The following is a 22,488-nucleotide window of genomic DNA, read 5'->3' as shown; positions in this document are numbered from 1 at the left end:
GCCTGAAGAGGTCTCTGGCTGCCCTGCCCTAATCCCAGAGGCTGCTTGCTGATCGCGGCTCTCCGCTGGTTCGTTGCCGGAGTACGCTGCGCTGCAGGGGCTCCGGGACTCGGAGCTTGTTCTGGTCAGAAAGGCTCTCACTAGCGGGCCAGTTCCGTTCCGAGAACCTGGAGAAGCTGGCTGTGTGGGCGGGGCCCACCGCCGGAGTGCGCAGGGCTGCCTGTGAATGACTCTAGCTGCCCTGCCCGGCTCCGATAAGCCACCTCTATCTGGGCCTGCCACCCGGGCCGAGCTTTACCCAGTGGGCAGACTCACCCGTGGCTCTATTTCAGTCCGAGTCTCTCAATGCCTCCCCTTCTTAACTCCAGGGTTCTGGAGCGACTGGGGGTGCAGTCTCCCTCTAGGCCGCCATCTTGGATCGCTGACTTTATTTTCAAGAGTATATATTTGGTTTTCATTGTCTGAGGTTCTGTCTTCCAAGTAGTAGTCTGTTGGTGATACTTTCCATTGAATTTTTAATTTTGTTTATTTTCTTCATTTTAAAGATTTCTGCTTGATTCCTTTTTTTATAATCTCTGTCTTTTTATTAAAGTGATATTTCACCTCCTGAATCTTCTTTCTGATTTTACTCCCTACATTTTCCTTTACCTCATAGATCAGTTTAACTATGTACATTCTAAACTCCTTCTCTGATATTCCTTCAACTGTGGTATCAATGGATTCTATTATTGGAGCATCTTGGTTTGTTTGAGGCCATTTTTTTCCCTTGTTTTTTTCATGTCGTTTGTGTGTCTATGCATCCAGCAGTGTGGATCTGAGGAGGCAGTACAGTTTCTACCCTGTAGACATACAGTGTTCGTTCCTAAAGGTTACTAGTACCTTGCCTTTAAGGCAGAGACAAATAATAACAGCAACCAATGCAAACAATACATAGCCTTAAACCAAATAGTTCCTATTAAGATGTCTACAGTTTTGTCACAATAAACAGAAATGATATGTTCAGTTATTTCCTGTAGTAAGTTTGCCAAAGGGTTTATGATTTTAAATTGTGGTCAAAGAGAACAGAAGTGGTGTAAGATGTGATGTTTATAAGGAAGGAGGAGCGAAGATAGAAGTAAATTAAAGGAAGAGTGAAAGAGGAAATAATAGAGGTTGGCTAATAGTAGAAAAGAGAAAGAATCAAGGGAAACAGATAAGGGAGGAAATATATAATGTAAATATTAAGAAAATTAAAAATCCATTTGTTGATTGATTGTATTTCTTGTGAACAAACACTTGTGAAGTGTTTGTTCAGTTCCTTAGCCCAGTTATTGATTGGGTTATTTGTGTTTTTGGTGTTTTGGTGTTTTAGAGTTCTTTATATGTCCTAGAGATTAGTGCTTTATCTGAGGTGCATGTGGTAAAGATTTTCTCCTATTCTGTAGGCTCTCTCTTCACATTCTTTGTTTCCTTTGCTGAGAAGAAACTTTTTAGTTTGAATCCATCCCGTTTGTTGATTCTTGATTTTACTTCTAGCACTTTAGGAGTCTTGTTAAGCAAATCAGTCCTAAGCCCACATGGAAGATGAAATACAATCGATCAACAAATATATGAAAAAATGTTCAACATCTTTAGCAATTAGAGAAATGCAAATCAAAACTACTCTAAGATTTCATCTCACTTCAGTCAGAATGGCAATTATCAAGAATACAAACAACAATAAATGTTGGCAAAGATGTGGGGAAAAAGGTACACTCCTACATTGCTGGTGGGACTGTAAATTGTGCAACCACTGTGGAAAGCGGTATGGAGATTCCTCAGAAAACTTGGTATGGAACCACCATTTGACCCAGCTATCCCAGTCCTTGGTTTATACCTAAAGGACTTAAAATCAGCATATTATATTGATGCAGCCATGTCAATGTTTATAGCAACTTATTTCACAATAGCTAAACTATGGAACCAACCTAGGTGCCCTTCAACAGATGAATGGATAAAAAAATGTGATATATATATATATATATATATATATATATGATAGACTATTACTCAGCCTTAAAGAGAATGAAATTATGGCATTTCCCAATAAATGGATGGAACTGGAGAATATCATGCTAAGTGAAATAAGCCAATCCCCAAAAAACAAAAGCCAAATGTTTTCTCTTATAGGTGGATGCTAGTCACAATGTGGGGAGCACTAGGGAAGAATAGAGTTACTTTAGATTAGGTAGATAGGAGTGAAGGGAGGGGAAGGCATATGGGGGTAAGAACGATAGTAGAATGAATCAGATATTATTACCCCATGTACATATATAATTATATGACTGGTATTCTACATCATGTATAACCAGAAGAATGAGAAATTATACTCTATTATATATGATGTATCAAAGTGCATTCTATAGTCATGTATAACTAATTAAAAGAAATTTTAAAAATTAAAAATAAAGTAAAAATAAAAGAATACAAAACAAAACTGAAACACTATTCAACCATTCTAATCCTCAGTAAACTGATTCATGAAAAATAATTGGTTTCAAAAATGGTAGAAATGTGAGAAGAAAAAGAAGAAAAAAACTCAATGAAAAATTGAGCAATTGTTTCTATTGGAATTCAAAAGATTCTCAACTTCCCTTCTCAGCAATTAGGTTGTGTTATCTGGAATCTGATGCTGGCTCCATTCTCAGTGTGGGGTTGCTAGGGTGAGAGGGTTAATCCTGGAGGCAGGGTTTAGGTATGGGTATGCTCCAGACTCATTGATGAATGCCAGGTGTCAGCACACCTCCAGGACCTAGCGATTGTGGTCCATGCTGGAAGATTGCATCCCAGGAATCTCCTCTGGGTTCCACTTTTGTGGTGTAGGAGCCAGTTCTTAGTGTATCATGTCACCTGTTGACCCCATGATTCGTGGTCTCTGATTTAGTCTCCAAACTCAACCTGTCCCACCCCCACTGCCCTTTCACATTCCCAGTCAGGTTCTTCTTTATTGAACCAGTCCTGCAAGCAGCCAGATTGAAAGAGGAGGGGGAAGCCATGTGGGTTTCTGTGATCAGTATTTCCCTGTGTAAACCTCTCTCCATGTTAGATTTTCTCCTAGTCACTTAGGTATACTCTCTCTTGCGCAGGGTGGGTTTGCCTGACTTGTTTATTGAGCCAGACTTGGGTCTTCCAGAAATTGGTTCCCCCAGCTGCTGACCCCCACGCTGCAGCTGCAGAATGGCTCCTTCTGCTGTCCTCTGCCCACCACCAGGAGAGATGGTGGCTTCTTTCCCGTGCAAGGATATTGTGCAGCACACCTTACTGTTTAGTCAGGCAGTGACTCTGATCTCTAAACTCTCTGTACCCCTACAGCCTCAGTCTTTCCAGCAATGGAGGTGTTTTAAATTCCCTTGTTGTTTTACTGTGTTCACAGAGGGACCATTCTCGCTTGTGCCTCTAGCCACCACTGCGACCGTGGGACTGGGAATTTCTTCCTTTTTATTATATTCAATCTTCTGAGTCCCCAGTCTGTATTGAGTGTCCAGTATTAAATTCTGTAAAGTCCCCCCCCCACCCACTAATTTTTGTTCCTTCTCCCACCTTGCCAAAAAGCTGCCCATCTGCTTTTCTTGGTTTCACATCACGGAGCCGCCAGGGAAGTGAACTCTATTCTGCCATCTTCCCAGGTCCCTTGCATCTTGACGTTCTGTATCATCTTGGCCCAGGGCAATGAAGTTGGCCCACCATGATCTGAACCTCTGAAACCTCAAATCAAAACAGACTTTTCTTCCTAAGTTGTTCTTGTAGATTATTTTGGTCACAGTGGGAAAGAGCTGACTAACATAAGTGCTTATCATCTACACCCTTGGTTGATAATCCTAGCTATCCTATGAAGTCAGTAGCTACCATTATTAACCCCACTTTACAAACAAGGACATTAAGATCCAAGAAAGTTAATTATGCATCCTTCTCAGGGTCCACACTTTGTGGGTGAACTTTTAAAAACACTCCCTTCTCCTCTTCTTTCTACCTACTCCCCTGCCTCTGCCACGTTTGGCACAGAGTTGAGAAGGGGGATCCATGTAGTACTGTCACCAGTGGTGGTGTAGAGAGAGCCGAGTGTACTGATGTTTCCAGACCATGATGTGTATTCTTGCAGGAGATGTAAGATATTAGCATAAAATCATATCTGACCTGGACGTGCTTGTGGATAGTTGCAGCTTTTAGAGGAGGTCATGTCGGTTGGCGGAAATGACAGGAAGGAGCATTGTGCGTCAGCATCTGGAATCTCTGGTGTTGAGATATCATGTGAAGAAATACTTGACTATCAGGCAAATTGGATAAAAGGGGACCCCTGAAGTGGAAACCAGGTCTGGTATAGTTAGAAACAACCTTTTTCGGGGGATCACACAGCAGACATTGATGAATAGAAGCAAGTGTGTCTAGCTGGGAGAGATTGTGTGATCTCCCTGGGCTTCCTGGCCTGCAGGCCTCCTCCAGCCCTGGAAGAAGGCCTCTGTCCTCTAAAGAACACAATAGGAGAATACTGTTGAAAACCAAATTAGAGTCACTGTTGGCATTTACTTCCAAGCAGACATTCATGTTAACCCTTTGCCATATTTGGAACAATGTTTGCAGGGTTACATTCAGATATTTAATTCCTGGCTAGCAGAGCAATTTCATGGTTTTCTTCATGCTCTCGGTACAGAATCAGAAAATGGCATGACTCTATTGCAGTTCAGCAGTGTTTCCTGTGGGTAGACTGCTGAGCCTGAGTCAGCTAGGGAGCCTCTCCACCCTCATTGTCACAAGCCATTTCTCCTGCTGCCATGATGTCAGGATCAAGTGCTTCCCCATCGTGTCCTCTCCTTCCCAAAGGAATGAGTAAGAGGCTTTGTACATGTGGGAATATAAAAATGTATGAAGCAATGTGTGCAGGGATACATTTAGGAGTACATATAAAATGGATATGTAAATTTAAAATGCACATATAAAATTACTAAAGGGATAAGTAGCCAGAATGACTCCTGGAATCTGTCAATCCCTGATAGGAGCAGAGATCTTTGTTACAACAATGTTTACAAGGTTGAAGTAACAAAGTGCTGTTTTGGCTGTTGGCCATGAAAGTCTGTGTGTAGGGGTGTGAGTGATTAAAAAAGGAAGCTCAGCCAATGATAAGTGACTGAGACCAACAATTGATAGAGTATTGGGCATCCATTGATATGTAAGGCATCCGTATTCGTTTCTGTGGCTGCTATGAGAAATTATCACAAACTACATGACTTCAAACAATGGAAAAATATTCTCACATTCTGGAGGTCAGAAGTCTGAGATCAAGGTGGTGCACTCGCCCTGGAAGCTCTGGGGGTGAATCTTTCCTTGCATCTTCTGTCCTTGGGCGGCCCCAGTTATCCCTTGGCTTGCAGTCCCATCACTCCAACTCTGTCTGGGCCACATTGCCTCCTCCCGCTGTGTCTCAAAACTCTCTGCCTCTTCTTGTAAGTATACATGTGATTGTGACCTACCAGATAATCTATCATAAGTGCTTAGCTTCAGGATCCTTAACAATCACACCCTTTTGTCATGTAAGTTAACACTCACAGACTCTGGGGATTTGGACATGCACATATCTTTGGGGGTGTCACCATTCAGCTTGTTATAGTTTGGAAATATGGGAAAATAACAGAAAGCACTTGATCGCTAGGAGTTTATAATCCAGTAGATACGTTTACTTAGTCAATAAGCATGTGTCGTTCACATGCCTTGTGCCAGGCTGTGTGCTTGCATTGAGCTAAAGATGGGACTGAAGTGCAGCCCCTTTGCTAGGGATGCCAGAGGCTGAGAGAAAAGGCAACCAGGGAAATCCTATAAAGAATTTGAGTCATATAGGGTCCTGTGCTGGTATGGAAATATTCAGAGAAGTATAGTCCAGGGTCTAAGAGTGATTTTTAAAATAAATTTTTTTGGGTTCTGGGGATAGAACCCAGAGCCTTGGGTGCACTAGACAAAGCAGTCTACCAGTGAGCTACATCTCCAGCCCAAAGTAATTTTAATCATTAATTTATTTCTCTCAAAGTTAAACCCAGCTCATAGCAATTTTCATATTTACTTTTAATTTTCACATTCCATAATGTCTAGAAGCTCTTGCCCTGTCTCCTGTTCTGCATGACTTTCTTCATCCAGCTCTTTGTTTTAGAGTTTGGCTTAGTCTCCTCCATGAGTCAAACTCCTCCTCACCCATCTATCCTGCCTATCCTCTAATGCTGCATCATAAAGCCCAGAGACTTCTCTGGCTAGAGCAGTCTCCTTAGGAGGGGCAGAGGGAGATATCCTTTAAATCAAAAGACAGGAAGAGAGGCCAACAATATGGACATCACATAATTGCAGTTCAGTCTAGTAATTAACTGTAGTGGGATTTAAAAAACAAACAAAAACAAAACCCCTTATTTTGTACTGGTCTCATTTTTACAACAACCCAATGGGTAAAAATTATCGCAGTTCCTATTTTACACATAAGAATGTGGGTCGAGAGTAATTAAGAAACTTGCCCCAAATAAGTGGCAGCTGATATTTGAGTTTAGGGTGATTTTTAACTCTTGTGAACTTGGAGGATGGAAGAACACTGAAATCTTCTGAGATAAGGACACCTTTGAATCACATGTAAAGGATGAGGAGCTGGGGAAATGATCTAAAGAGAATTATAAGCAAAAATGACAGGATATTTTTGGCTCTTTTGTCTAGTATTAGGTGACTGTATTTATGTGGATTTGTCTCTGTGTCTTCTATTCTGTACCATTGGTCTGCCTATCTATTTTGGTGCCAATATCATGCTGTTTTTGTTACTATTGCTTTGTAGTATAGTTTAAGGTCTGGTATACTTTTACATTGCTGGTGGAGTTGGAAATTGGTACAGCACTCTGGAAAACAGTGTGGAGAATGCTCAGAAAACTTGGAATGGACTCACCTTTTGACCCAATTATCCCACTCTTGGTTTATACCCAAAGGACTTAAAATCAGCATACTACAGAAATGCAGCCACATCAATGTTTATAGCAGCTCAGTTCACAATAGCTAGATTGTGGAACCAACCTAGATGCCTTTCAGCAGATGATTGGATAATGAAACTGTGGTATATATACACAATGGAATATTATTCAGCCATAAAGAAGAATGATATGATGGCATTTGCAAATAAATGGATGGAATTGGAGAATATCAGGCTAAGTGAAATAAGCCAATCCCAAAAAACCAAAGGCCAAATGTTTTCCCTGATAAGTGGAGAATGATATATAATGGGAGTGGGGGTGTAGGGAGTGAGAGAAGAATTGAGGAATTTGGATTATGTAGAGGGAAGTGAGGGAGGGAATGAAAAATGGTGGACTGAGACAGACATCATTACCCATGTACATGTATGATTATATGAATGGTATGAATTTACATTGTGTACCACCATGGAAACGAAATGATGTGCCCCATTTGTGTACAATGACTCAAAATGTAGTCTGTAAAAAATTAAAATATAAATAAGTTTTTTTAAAAATGACAGGATGGTGCTTTCAAGGTATTCTAAACACTCCTGTGGTCAGGAGGGGTGCAGGATGCAGGGAGGGGTATCAGAAGAGGTGGTAGGGAACAGAGGCTGGGTCCAGACCATGCATGAGTTGGAGTATCACTGGACTTTGTTCATTGGGGGAATGTGATCCCTGGGGGGTTATAAGCAGAGAAGGAACATGATCACATGTGTTTTGTGAAAAGAGCACTCTCTCATAAATGATCACATAAGTTAAGGTGGAAGAGGGAGTGGGTGGTGGGAGGGAGATCCACGTGGCAGAATGGCTTGACGTGCAGATTCAGTTCATGTTGAAACAAACTGAAGGAGAAGGGTCCCTTTCTTATTTCCTCCTTTCTACTAATATTGAAAGATCAGACAAGGAAATTCTTTTATTGTCACCTTGATCTCAGATCCATAGAGGAGAGAGAATGACTCAATAGCTCAGTCTTTCTTGGGAGTCTAGTTTAATCTCAGTGGTTCTCTGGCCAGGTGTGTTGACTTGTATAAAGTTTTTTTATTGAAGATACATTTTAAGCCAAAGTATCTTCACTATCTGAATTGTGAACATTAGTCTGACCTTGGCTTCTATTTTTCCCTATGTAGAAACCCATCCATTTGCTAAAGCAAATTCCCATACATAAGTTAAAAACCTACTTCATCTTTCTCCTCATGTTTTCTCAGTTTAGATGATCACAAACAATTTCAAAAAATATTTTTGGTATCCAGTTAGAGACCACAGTGGTAGCCTACATAAGAAATACTGACAACCAGAATCAAGGCAGTCAAAGTGCAGCTAGAGAAGAAGAAACAGGTCAAGGAACACTCAAGAAGTAGCCACACAACCATGCTTATTTTTACTGAACACTGTGTGCCAAGCATCATGTAGAATGTTCATTGTCTCATTCAATCTTTGCAACCACCCAATAAGATAAGAAATATTTTTTTTCTGTATTGCACACATAAATGGGCATAGAGTCATTGAGAAATTTATCCTAGCTTGCTGTGGTGGCTCGTGTCTGTAATTCCAAGTTTAGGAGACTGAGGCAGGAGGATTGGGAGTTCAGTTAGTCTGAGCAATGTAGCAAGATACTGTCTTTTAAAAAAAAGGAAATTTTTAATTTCTATGCCTTACTGTCTCAAACAGGAGGATTTGGTGATTTTATTGAATGTAGGGATAGAGGAAGAAGAAGAAGAAACAAGATTGTTAGAGAAATAAGTTGCTAGATGAAAGATGGAGTCTAGTTTTGGTTAGCTTTTCCATTGCTGTGACCAAACTGCCTGACAGGAACAACTCAGAGGAGGGAAAGTTTATTTGGGTCTTACGGTTTCAGAGGTCTCAATCTGCATATGGCTGACTCCAACGAGGCAGCACATCATGGGGGAACGGCCTAGTGGAGGAAATCTGTCCTGCTTATGACAGCAAGGAAGAAGAGGAGACGCTGCAGGAAGACCAGTCCTTCTGGGGCATGCCCCAGTGACCTCCCTCCCCCAGCCTCGCCCCACCTGCCTACAGTTACTACCCATTCAGTACATTCAAACTAAGGTCGACCGATTAGGTTATAGCTCTCATAATCCAATCATTTCACCTTTGAGTATTCCTGCACAAACACAACTTTTGGGGGACACCTCATATCCAAACCATAACAGAGCCCCTTACCAAGGTGTGAGGATGCAGGAGAAGGAAGGGTTTGCAGAGAAAGATGGGAATTTGGTGTGAACATGTTGACAGGGGACATCCATGTAAAATGCCTGTTGGGTGACTGAGTTTAAATATAGAGCTTCAGAAAAAGTGAATAAGGCTAAAGAAGACTTGGAGAAATCTGTATCTAGGCAGCAGAAGAGGATGTGGGCAGCAAGGAAAGGAAGTACTGAGATCTTCTAGAGAAGACAACAAGCAGAGAAGATAACCAAGACTCTCTGGGATCTGCAAAATTTAAGGCACCAGCTAAAGAAGAGCCCTTCAGCGAGAGAAGCAGCCTAAGGTAGGAGGAGAGAGCGGGTCACAGAAACCAAGGAAGGAAGGAAGTTCCATGATGGAGGGATGGTAGCAGTGTCTAATGCAACAGAGAAACAAGAAAAGTTGCCATTGCCTTTGGCAAGTAGGTCAATGTAAAACTAGCTTGTGGGAATGCAAGTACTGTGGCCATACTGGAAGATAGTACAGTAGTTTCTCACATAGCTGAATACTGTTGTGTCCAGTGATTTTACTTCTGGGTGTTCAAATAAGATGAAAATATGTGCACACAATGAACCTGCACGTGGATGTTTATAGAAGTTGTATGCATACTTGTCAAAACTTGGAAGCAACTAAAAAGTCCTTCGAAATATAAATGGGAAATCCAACTAGGACGCATCTATACAGTGGGATATTATTCATCATTAAAAAGAAGTGAGCTATCAAACCACAAAAAGACATGGAGAGACCTTAAAAGCATACTGCTAAGTGAAAGAAAACAATCTGCAACACTATGATTCTAGTTGTATTGCAGTATGAAAAAGATAAAACTAGAGAGACCATGGAAAGATCAGGATTTTGGAAGTGGGACAAGGGAGAAATGAACAGATATAACACAGGAGATTTTTAGGGCAATCACATTATTCTGAATACTTGTCAAAATCAATGGAACTGTATAACAGAGTGAACCCTAATGTAAACCTTGAACTTTAGTTAACCATCTGTCAACACCAGCTCATTGATGTACCAAACATACCACATTAATATAAGTTGTTACTAAGAAGAAAAACTGGATGGGTGAGGAAGGGTGAAGGTCTGTATGGGAACTCTGTACTTTCAGCTCAGTTTTTCTATAAACCTGAGTATTCTATAAAAGTCTATTAAAAAGAAAGAATAAAAGAAGTAAATGAGGAAGGAAAAACCATGTACTTGCCATCTTGAGAGTATAGAATAAACCCATAATTATAATTAATCTAATTCAGTATGCCTGCTTTCCAAGTAGAGCAAACATGTGACTAGTCACTCTTCTGCTTACCAGTTTCCAGGGCTTCAGTCACAAAGACAGTGCAGTTTCTTGGGCATGATATGAATGAACATTTTCATGACCCAACTGCTGCCTGATTTTCTAACATCTGGTCATTGCCCTTTTGTTGGAAGCTGCCAGCTGCAGTTGTCTCTTCACTCATCTTTCTTACTCATTCCATGGTCTTTCAGGGCACTCTGCCTTTATTCTTGCTGTTACCTCTGCCTGTGCCTTCCCCTACTTCTCTGCCTCACAAAATCCTATACAGCCTCCAAAACCTTCCCTGTGAAAACTTCACTGACTTCCTCTCCCTTAGCACTAAGTAGGAGTTATTTCTCTCTCAGTTCCCAAAGTTCTTATGCCATCTCTTTAGTAAATACAAAATAAATAACAAAGTTTTAGAAGAAAAAAAAAAAAAAGGGGGCAGAACTAAGCCAGATCAAAGCAGTTTTGAGGAGTGGTCAGGAGCTGGGCTATGACTGTGTGAGTTAGACTTTGCAGTGATGGTTTTGCTGTTATTTGGTGTTGCTCTTTTGATCATCTTTAGCATTTCTGCCCAGCAGGGTTTCAGGGGGTTGAGAAGAAAATTCCAAGAGGCTGTGGCGCTGTCCACTGCATCAGTGCTGACAGACCTATGTCACTAAGGGCTGCCACAAGATGAGTAGTTCTTCTGGCCCCAAGAACTGTGGGCTTCTATTTTGGGGAGAAAGGGAGAGAGGAGAATGACACATTTTTTTTTAAATCTTTAAGAGGGTTTGAAGCCATAACCTGCCTCATCTGTTTAGAAAGGAAAACGATGAACTGCCTGGATAGATACCTGCCCCTCCTTCCCTCCCTCCCCACTTCCCCAACTCTCTCTGTATTGGGGTTGAACCAGGGGTGCTTTGTCACTCCTATACATCCCCAGTTCTTTTTATTTTTTATTTTGAGACAGGATCTCCCTAAGTTGCTGAGACTGGCCTTGAACTTGTGATTCTCCAGCCTCAGCTTCCCTGGTCACTGGGATTATCAGCATGCACCACTGCAACCACTCCTCTTTCTTATGTAATCCACAGGCTCAATTAATGACTATAAAAAGTCACTGATTATTAGTTGTTTTCTTGTCCATTTAATGGACATTAAAGGCCAACTGTGTTCCAGGCACTAGGGAGAAAAGATGACTGGAACAAGTTCAGTCTAACCAGGAGGTAGATCTTGTACCAGTAACAGCTATACTTGAGAGGAGCTGTCATTGTCTGCTCAGGCCACCATAACACAATACTACAGATTGAGGGGCTTGAGTAACCCAGATTTATCTTCTCCCAGTTCTAGAGGCTGAAAGTCCCAGATTGAAGTCCAGCAGGGTCCAATTTCTGATGAGGGCTCTTTCTGGCTTGCAAATGGCTCTTTTGACCTCACGTGGCCTTTCCACTGCGGAGGGACAAAGGTTGGTAAGGCACATCTACCTGTGAACTCTCTGGTGTCTCTTTTTACAGCAACATAATCCTATCAGATCAGGGTCCTGCTCTCATGACCTCATTTTACCTTAATCATCTCCTATTTTTAAATACATCCACACTAGGAGTTAGGCTTCAACTTGAGGATTTGGGGAGATACAATTCAGTCCATGGCAGGAGCCTATAGAAAACTGTGTGCAACAGATGAGTAAATGATCATATGGTGTAGGGGCAAGAGGGGATGGCAGACTGCCCAGCAGGGAGGATGGTGGACTGAAGTTTGAGCAATATATGTGCTCAGTTGCTAAGTGATGGGAGTGCCCAGCCTCCACTTGGAGGCTGTGGTGATCTAGCAGTGCTGGTCGCTCAGTAAGTTATTATCCTGCATGAAAAAAGAAGATCTCTACATCACAAGCCTTTCGTTGGTAACATCTTTATTGAGTGATGTGTCCTTAAATTCTTTTTAGTTATACATGCAGTAGGATGTATTTTGACATATTATACATATATGGAGTACAACTTCTCATCTTCTGGTTGTGCATGACGTGGAATTACATTGGTCACGTATTCATATATGAACATAGAAAAGTAATGTCTGATTCATTCTGCTAACTTTCCTATTCTCATTCCTCCTCCCTTCCCTTTATCCCCATTTGTCTAATCCAATGCACTTCTATTCTTCCCTACCCTCTCCACTTACTGTGAGTTAGCCTCCACGTATCAGAGAGAACATTTGACCTTTGTTTTTTTGGGAGTGGCTCATTTCATTGAGCATGACAGTCTCCAGTTCCATCCATTTACCTGCAAATGCCATAATTTCATATCTCTTTATGGCTGAGTAATATTCCATTGTGTATGTATACCACATTTTCTTTATCCATTCATCTGTTGAAAGGCATCTAGGTTGGTTCCATAGTTTAGCTATTGTGAATTGAGCTGCTACAAATATTGATGTGACTGCATCAATGTAATAGGCTGATTTTAAGTCCTTTGGGAGAAGACCAAGGCGAGATAGCTGGGTCAAATGGTGGTTCCATTCCAAGTTTTCTGGGGAATCTCCACACTGCTTTCCATAATGGTTGCGCCAATTTGCAGTCCCACCAGCAATATATGAGTGTGCCTTTTTCCTCATATCCTTGCCAAAATTTATTGTTACTTGTATCCTTGATAATTACTATTCTGACTAGAGTGAGATGAAATCTCAGTGTAGTTTTAATTTGCATTTCTGTACCCACTAGAGATGTTGATCATTTTTTCATATATTTATAGACTGATCATATTTCTTCTGTTAAGTGCCCAGTTTCCTTGCCCATTTATTTATTGGGCTTTTTTTTTTTTTTTTTTTTGGTGTTAAGTTTTTTGAGTTCTTCACGTATCCTGGAGATTAATGCTCTATATCAGGTGTGGGTGGCAAATATTTTCTCTCTCTTCACATTCTTGATTTTTCCCTTTCTCCTATGTGATTTTTTACACCTGTAAGCAGCTTTTAATGAGAGGGTATGTACTAGGTTTCCCAAAGATATCCAGGTGTCATCCAGCTTTTACTGCAACAGACTCTATGCCCCCTGCAATGATGGTTATTATTTAAAATATTTGGTAGCTGTCAGATTCAGAAGAGTTACTGCACTTAGACATACCTGTTGCTTTGCAGTGGTGGGCTGTACAGAATGAGTCAGAAGCTTGCTAAGGGGGAGTACCTCCGCTCTGTTTTTTTTTTTTTTTTTGAGAGAACCCTCCTGGACACCAATCTCCATGAGCAGTCAGCGCTGTCTGTTCCTGTGGACAGTTTTTGTTAAGGGTCTCTACCTGTGGGAGGAGATATTCTCAGGAGGAAATGTCCTGGGAACTTCCAGGAAACAAACCACTGCTTGCTTTGTATTTGTGTTGTATTCAGTTTGTCTTTCTCTTCTGGCACCTGGTCTTTTGGGCCCTAATTGTGGCTTATTGGTGGCTAGATGATGAGATTCTTCCAAGTGAGGATTGAATCACATCATGTCTGTTGTAACCTTACTTATCTTCCAGTGGTGGTGACCACAGTATTCTAGTAGTGATTGCTTTGGGGTAACTGGTACAAGTTTTGTGTATTAAAAAAGAAAAATCTTGGGGACGGGGGCTGTAGTTTAGAGGTGGAACACTTGCCTAGCACATGTGAGGCACCAGGTTCGATCCTTAGCACCACATAAAAATAAAGGTATTGTGTCCATCTACAACTAAATATATATATATATATATATCAAAAAGAAAATGCTTGCTGAGTACGGTGGCACAGGCCTGTAATCCCAGTGACTTGGGAGGCTGAGGCAGGAGGATTTCAAGTTTGAAACCAGCCTCAGCAACTTGGTGAGATCCTGTCTTGGAAAAAACAAGGGGGGCGGGTACTGGGTATCTGGCTCAGTGGTTAAGCACCCCTGGGTCTAATCCCCAGTATCAAAAAAGGGGAAAAGGTGGAAGAAAAAGCTCTATTTTTCTGGCAATTTGCTTCCCCATTGGAATTCATCTTCTCTGCAGTGCACTGGCCAGAGTCCCAGCCTGTTTTGCCCTTGGTATAAGCCAACGAATGGCCAGAGTAGAATCCTATTCCATTGCCCACAGGATCTGTTAGCCTCAGGGCTTTGGGAGAAAAATGTGGTCAGAAGGTTTGTGTTGACAGAGTAATTTCCCTATCTCTGGGCCACTGATTCTATCTTTAGAAACAGGAAAATGTGAGGATGCTGACTCAAGCCAAAACAAAAGTCTTCTTCCTTCCTATGATCTCTCCAGGTGGGAAGTTTCAGTTGCTTCAACAAGTGGGCTGCAAGGGCACACCTGCTCTGTGGCACGGCAGCATTGTAAAAGATTCCGAAGGGGTCCTTTCCTCTCTTCCTCCTCCACCATGGAGCCTGTAGAGGAGAGTTTGTGAGGCAAACCGGATTTGCAAATGTCAGGGATGGCTGCTCAGTCAGACCCCAGCTCCTGTGCTGCCCAGTCACTGCGCAGGAGCTCCCTTGTGAGTGGACTGCACTCCTGGGGCCCACCGGGGAGCATTCCCCTGTTATCATGAAGACAGTTTGTTACAGATTTTGACCCTTCCTGCCTCCTCCCTCCTTCCTGGCATTACTGCTCAGAGAATGCAAACTTCATTTCTCCGTCATCTGAGCATCATTCAGAAACGTTCTGCTGATCCGTGAATCGTTTCCTGGCTCTTCCATCCAAGCAGTGTTACAGGTCCTCTGCCGGCAGGAGGAAGCAGTCCAACAAGATCTGAAGACCCAACACTTTCAGAAGCAGTGATCAGGCTGGCAAGCCACAAAACACTGCGAGCTGAATGGATGTCTTAATCAGCCTTTAGATGTGGTGTGGCCAGCGTCGGCAGAAAGAAAAAAAGGCTGCAAGCGGTGTATGGTAAATCACTGCAGACCCACTGGGAGTGACGGCCCTAGGAAGCTAATGATCTCGCCAGCAAAGAATTGACCGCAGTTCTCCAGAAAGAGAACATGATGTAGAACAGGGAGGACAGACCCCCAGATGTGAGTACAATCTCTCAACACAGGATTTGGAGCATTGGGAGTGAAGCTGGTTATTATGACTGGTGGCGCTGCCTAACCACCGGTGCTGGGGGCCTGGGGGCCGTCTCTGGGCGGGTTGTGCATAATGCCTGTCTGGGACTTTTTTTGAAGGTCTCCTCCTAGAATATTTTGCCTGTCAGGGGACTGAATATAGTGGCTTTGGGATTTTGGCACCAGGCGATCTTATATAAATCTGCAAGAAAACAGCAAAAGCAAACCTCAAAGACCTTTTGCTGTATAAAGAAAACCTATCACATCACAGACCAAGCAGCTGTGTGACCCTCTGGCATTTGTGATAAGAGACAAAGGAATTGGCAAATTGGAAAACAATGAAAATGGGCCATGGGCTGGGAAGAGGGTAAGCTTTCTTAGGAAGCCGAGTTCCTTTCTGGATTTGGGGTGCTCATTACATACTTGTGCTTACGAATGTATTTCCTTTCTGGTTAAAAATGGGCAGCATGCTTGCACTTAAGGTTTTCTTCCAGAACACTGTGAAAAATGAGCATTGTGACAAAGAGGGATGTCATTGATGGGCTTGGGGCAGAAGAAATTCCTCACTGTCAGGAGTGGACAATGTCTCGAATGATAGCTATCTATTTGGAAGAGGAAACCCAGAATTAATGAGGGAATGGGGCTGCTACCACCAGGCTATCCAACAGGTTGGCAGTGGAGTTAACTCACTGACTGCAAACTGGTTACCACTCTTGTATTACACTGTAGGGGGTTGTCCCTTTTACCCCTTGGCCCTCACCTGGCTCTGTCCAGCCTGATCTGTTGGTTTCCAGGCATCAGATGAGAAGCAGAACATCTTCTCCCTCCAAGTGAGGGTGCAGGAGGAGACAGGAAGCAGAGAAGACTCAGCTGCTATGATCCTTTCATACTCACCCTGTGTGTGAATGCACCTGTAGATGAATGCTGGCGGTCCCAGCACTGAGGCCGTGACCGTACTTAAATTGAGAATGAGCTCGAGATGTCCAAGTACATAGAGATGGTGTTAGCAGCAGACGAGGGATCGGAAACCTGGCATTTGGTCCTCATTTTGCAGGCAGTTTTCTGTGCAACTCTGATGGGGGTTGGGGAGAGAGATTACCTCTTTCTTCCCAGTCCACCTCTCCTGGAAGCTGTTCTATGGGTGTATGGGTGGTGGTGGTGGGACAGAGGTAAAGGGGATTCTTAAATAGCTGTAACTGAAAAGCAAAAAAACGAAATGATGTTTCTGGACAACCAGCATTTTTCTCAACACTGTAGCGTTTTTCTATAAAAATGAATAGTGATGTTGGTTGGACATTTAAATGGCAATCATCTAAACAATGCTATTTCAGTCCACAGCTATGGCTGTAAGAACTTCTGACTTTAGTCTGAGTATCTGAGCAGCTGAATTTGTTGCATGAGACAGGGTGAGAGGGGAGTGGCCATCAATACACCTGAGGCCAGTGGGATCTTATGTCCTTTACTGAGGAGGCTGAGCAGTACTGCTGGTGTGAGCTCGTGACCTCAGCTGAGGTTGCAGCTGAGGTCTGTATCCTTAGGAGCTAAGCTATGGAGTAGAATTTTCACATGATAATTTTTGTATAAACTGAGCCATTGGACTTGACTCAAATACTCATTGCAGAAAAGGTTCTGGAATGGAATGGGTGGAGGGTAAGTTTGAGTGTACAGAGATAACGGGTAGGTAAAGGGGAGAATATGTGAGGAAGGAGATCATTTAGGAAGCCATGGCTAATATTGTGTATTTTCCCTGCATTAGGTCCTGGAGTGATTTTGCAGTATTTTGTTAAATAGAGCAGAAACTTGGTGTAATTGGTTTGAGTAAAAAGACAATGTACCTATGTTGATGAATAGATCACTTCCAAATAATGTGACAATTTAGAAAGCATAAAGCCCAAACAGTGTGGCTGTGGGAACTTTCAAAGGCATTCCTTGCTCCATCTGTGTTTTTGAGTCTTAAGTTTATTCTTTCATTGACCTGTTTATTCAGAAATATTTCGGATGCATCCCAAGGATCTGTGACCGTGGCTACTCGAGGCTTCCCCGGCTTTGAACCGCACCTTCACAATTGTTGTGCTTCTAATGAGTCTAGTGAGCAGGAGCAGGATGGGTTACCTTCTGTCCTTCTCTCCTTGCTACCCTTTACCTGCATTTTGGGTAAGAAATGGAGGACAATAAGAATAATGTAATAATGCACAAATTGGTTGTGTGAGCATAACAGTTATCCTTCTAAAGTTACAGTATTTATATTTGGCTCACACTTTCTGTAATAAAATGCCATTTGTAATCCCCACCACAGTCCTGGCAGAGGGATGTCCTATGTCTGCTCTCTGTGTGGGTCCTTAACCCCGGTCTCCCAGGATGGTTGGCCAGATGACTGCCCAAACCCAATGGGACCAAGACCTTTCCCAGTCAGGTCCCGATAAATTCCTTAGACGCTAGAGACTGACAGAATCATTGAGTTTGCCTGGAAGCAATTGTAAAAGATGCCGGTATCTTCCAGACCTTTAGAATTGGAAGGTGTGGTATGGTCTGGGTTGAAGAATGGTATTCTTTGGATATAGAATTTTATTTCCATTCATATATGTTGATGTTTTAATAGGTGGTTGTAAACACAAAGAAGTCCTTACTTCCTGTTTTCCTAGCAGAAGTCAGTTAGACCTTTGAGCATCTTTTCTTTCTGACCAAAGAACTCTTCCCCTTTGAAATCATTATCAGTGGCTTTGTCTTGGTCTAATGGTGGCTGGGGCTACCGAGAAGAGGACAGTCTTTAAAATCCTATTCATTTTGGTCACTGGGTAGAAAGAAGAGTGTAAGTTTACTTCTGGTTGCTACCTCTGGACTGCTGCTCGGTCAGGACTTAGTGTCCTGTAGGTGATTTTAGTGGACCATTTGTTTTCCTTCCAATAGGTGAGGAAGCAACACCATGAACCTCTCCTAAACTGGCAGAGCTGCTGTCATATTTAGCATCACGTGGGTCCCAAGGTGGATTGTTTCAACAATCTGGAACTGGGAGTCAGTGGGCCTGTGCCCAGCTCTCCATCTGTTCCAGAACTCGGGAGACTGTACTGTTACAGTAAGAACAGGATGAAGGGAGACAACTACAAGGAGTGCAGGGAGAAAACCCCAGGGAGAGATCCCATCTGTCAGTCTCTGTGAGGTGTGGTCCACCAGCCTCAGCCTGCCTTTGTGAATCAGCAGGTCAGCTGTGGTGGACCCAGAAAACCTGGTCCAGAAGGTTGTTGGTAATGACACACAGTATGGTTATCCGCTGGAGGTGGGTGTGTGAACCAGCTCGTGTCTGGGAGATTATATCAGGCCTCTTCTACCCAGGACAGAAATGCAGAGCCAACCCACAGTCCTGGTCATACTCCTTTGGAGAATATTGCTGAAGTGGGAGAAAGAGAAGGGGGCCTGGCACATTCTGCCTTCCACTTGGAAGCTCTGTTCAGGGGTTTTGCTGGGAGTGTGTGCTGCCACATGTCCTGTCTCCCCTGGCTTCCTTCTCTGCAGTGTGCAACCAGCAGAATGCCCTTGAGTCAGAAGAGGCATGGCTTCTTGTGTACTTGTGTGTCAAATGACACTGATTGCAGCTTTGTTTTGTAATCCCTAGGTCCTGAAGATGGCATAGTAAAAAAGGTAACTTCCAATGATCGTGAACATCCGTACCCGTGGGTGCCAGCCCAGGCCAGTGGCTTCGTGTTGAGCCAAAGGAACTTGTCCACCGTATTGCCGAAAACCTCTTTCTCTCCTAATTCATGAGCCAGCAGGATGCGGTCGCTGCGCTTTCAGAACGCCTTCTCATAGCTGCGTACAAAGGCCAAACAGAGAATGTGGTTCAGCTCATCAACAAGGGCGCCAAGGTAGCGGTTACCAAGGTAACAAGAAGGAAACGCTGCAACCATTCCCTGGGAACTAGCCTACCTCTTAACCGTTGTCCATAAAACTGTTGTATTTGGTGCACAGCTTTCAAAGAACTGGCTTTTGGTCTTGTGACAGGTTTGGGGGAGGAAGGAGGGGTATTACGAAGGCTTTCATTGGCATCTTTCAAATGAGGTAACTTGTAATTAGCATGTGACAGTCTTTAAAATCACAGCGTGGCTTTTTCTTACCTACTTTTTTTAGTCAAATGGACCAGAGATTTCTTGGGAGTAGTTAGGACACAAAAGCTCACTGGGCAGAGTGTATGATAATCACATTAGATAGACTTCCTAGGGCTTGCTAGTGGTTGGGGAAACCCCCACCGCATAGTCTCACTGTCCCCGTGTACACAAATGACCACCACCACCTCTATGGGTTTTGATTTCATAGGAGTCAATGAAAAATGTATGGAAAACTATGGTGGGCATTGCTTCCCCTTCACTAATGGATGATACCATGGCAGACAAGAGAACATATTGGTCAAAGGCAGTTTTGTAGCAAAGTCAAGAAAAGGCAGTTCTGTGCAGTTAGATGTCAAGTTCAGATACACCTGTGGAGGATCACCAATGGTGACCACTTACCTAGCTTACAGTACACAGCCCTCTAGTGGAGGTTCTCTTCTCACCATCACTGTGGAAATGAGGAAACTGAGGCACAAAGGGATTTGAGTAACTTGCCCAGGCAGAAATGCAAGTTGTACTTAGGGAGTCAGTCTCTTAAGCCCACCCTCCAGGCCACACCAGAGAGCTGTAGAGAAAAAGGATTTTAATTTTCAGACAGTATCATTTGTTAATGTCTAGCCTCCTAGATCAGAGATTGGCCAGTTCCTATTTTCAGTTACTCATACATACTTTCTGAATTGCACGCAGGTTTCTAGAAGGAGAAAATTGTGAGCTACTTATAGGTTACCCATGGAGCCTAACAGTGAGATGCACAGACATAAATTGTCTATAACTGAATGTGGAGTAGCCTTAACCCTGGAATCTTGTGCTCTGCCCATAGTGCTCTTTAGGACCCAGGCAATCACAAACAAGAGAGTGTATAAACTCTGTAGTTAGGGCATGTACTCACAGGTTTTATTTCTGCTTCGTTTGCTAATTGTACAAGTTGCCTAGCTTTTTTGAGCCTCAGTTTCTGCAACTGTAAAATGTATACTCTAACAACCCGGAAAGTTTGTAATAATAGCACTAACTTAATTAAAGTACATATTCTGCAAGGTTTTTTTTTTTTTTTCTTTTTTCTACTGGGGATTGAACCCAGGGGTGCTTAACCACATCCCTAACCCTTTTATATGTTTTATTTAGAGGCAGGATCTTACTGAGTTGCTTAGAGCCTTGCTAAATTGCTGAGGCTAGCTTTGAACTTGCAGTCCTCTCTCAGTCTCCCAAGTTGCTGGGTTTACAGGTATGCACCACCATGCCTGGCATCTGCAAGTTTTTAATATAAACTTCATTTGCATTAAAAAAAAAAAAAGCTTTTGGGGTTAGGATGTAACTCAGTGGTGGAGCGCTTGCCTGGCAGGCCAAAGGCCCTGAGCTTGATTCCCAGTGCTGCCATAAACAGTGAGAGCTTAAGTTTCCTTCTGTTGCTGTCTCTGGACCACTGCACTGAGTTAGGACTTAGCGTCCTACAGGTGATTTTAGTGGGCCATTTGTTTTCCTTCCATTAAATGAGGAAGCCACACCATGAGCCTGTCCTAAATTGAGAGAGCTGCCACAATGAAGACAAAACAGCTTTACTGAGGTATACTTGACAGGCTGAGAAGCTCACCCATTGTTAAATGTACAATTCAGTAATTTCTGGTGTATTTACAGAATTGTGTAACTGTCACCACTACTGTGGACTGGATTGTCCCCCACCTTTCATGTGTTGAAACCCTGATCCCTGATGCGGTAGAATTTGGAGACGGGCCCTTTGGGAGGTAGACTGTGATGAGGTCATGAGCATGGGTCCCCGTGACTGGTAGATAAATGTCCGTATGAATAGAGATACCAGAGAGCTTATTCTTCCTCCCGGCCATGTGAGGACACGAAAAGAAGGGGGCCATCAGCAAGCTAGGAAGAGAGACTCACCAAAACCCAAACATGCTGGCTCCCCAATCTTGTACTTCCCAGCCTCCAGAACTATGAGAAATTTCTGTTGTTGGCAGCCTGAGAAGACTTTAGCCACATTCTAATTTAGAACATTTCTATCACCCCAGTAAGAAACTTCATAACCACTAACTATCACTCCCCATTCTTATCCCCAACCCTTTATGGGTTTTTTTATTGTTGTTTTTGCTACTGAGGATTGAACCCCAGGGGCCCTTAATCACTGAGCTACATCCCCACTCCTTTTTTATTTTTGAGACAGGGTCTCACTAAGGTGCTAAGGCTGGCCTTGAACTTCTGATCCTCCCGCCTCAGCTTCTCGAGTTGCTGGGGCTGCAGGCATGCACTGCCCAGCCCAGTTCATTTTAATTTAAATTTACAATTGGTGGCATTGAGTACAATCATGTTGTACAACTTGCCACCATCCATCTCCAGAAGTTTTTCCATCTTTCCAAACAAACGCTATCCACACTAAACACCAACTCTTCATTTCCCCCTCTCAGCACCTGGAACCCACCATTCTACTTTTTAGCTCCCTAAACTGGAATACTCTAGGTACTTCGGATGAGTCGAATCCTACCATACTCATTCCTTTGTGACTTACTTATTTCACTCAGCACCGTGTTTTCAAGGTTCATCCATGGTATAGCATGTTTAGAGTATCATTCCTTAAGGCTGATTAATATTCCATTTTATATATGTATCACATCTTGTTTATTCTTTCATCCGTCAGTGGACCCTTACGTTGCTTCCACCTCTTGATTGTTGGGAATTATGCTGTATGAACTGGGTATAAATGGGTGTTCGGGTCTTTGCTTTCAGTTCTTCTGGGTATACACCCAGAAGTGGAATTGCTGGATAGTGTGGTAGTTCCATTTTTAAATTTTTGACAAAATTCCTTACTGTTTTCCATGGTGATTGTGTTTTCCAATCTTACTAACAGTGCGTGAGTTCCCATTGCTCAGCATCCTTGCCAACAATTGTTATTGTCTGTTCTTTTGATTCTGACTATACAAATGG

At 42.8% G+C, this 22,488-nt stretch overlaps 1 protein-coding gene across 1 annotated transcript in view; it reads left to right on the top strand.

Annotated features, from left to right (window-relative positions):
- Positions 1-22,488, top strand: part of Ankrd6 (ankyrin repeat domain 6) — a 212,882-nt gene that overhangs the window by 133,905 nt on the left and 56,489 nt on the right. Inside the window, 1 exon segment of the mRNA XM_047557568.1 lies at positions 19,071-19,335. Within this exon segment, the coding sequence (XP_047413524.1) occupies positions 19,216-19,335 (120 nt within the window). The 5' untranslated portion in view covers positions 19,071-19,215.

This window comes from Sciurus carolinensis, chromosome 7 (assembly GCF_902686445.1).
Source record: "Sciurus carolinensis chromosome 7, mSciCar1.2, whole genome shotgun sequence".
Classification (NCBI taxonomy): domain Eukaryota; kingdom Metazoa; phylum Chordata; class Mammalia; order Rodentia; family Sciuridae; genus Sciurus; species Sciurus carolinensis.
Note: the sequence above shows the minus strand (reverse complement) of the source record. Positions and strands in the feature narration are given on the sequence as shown.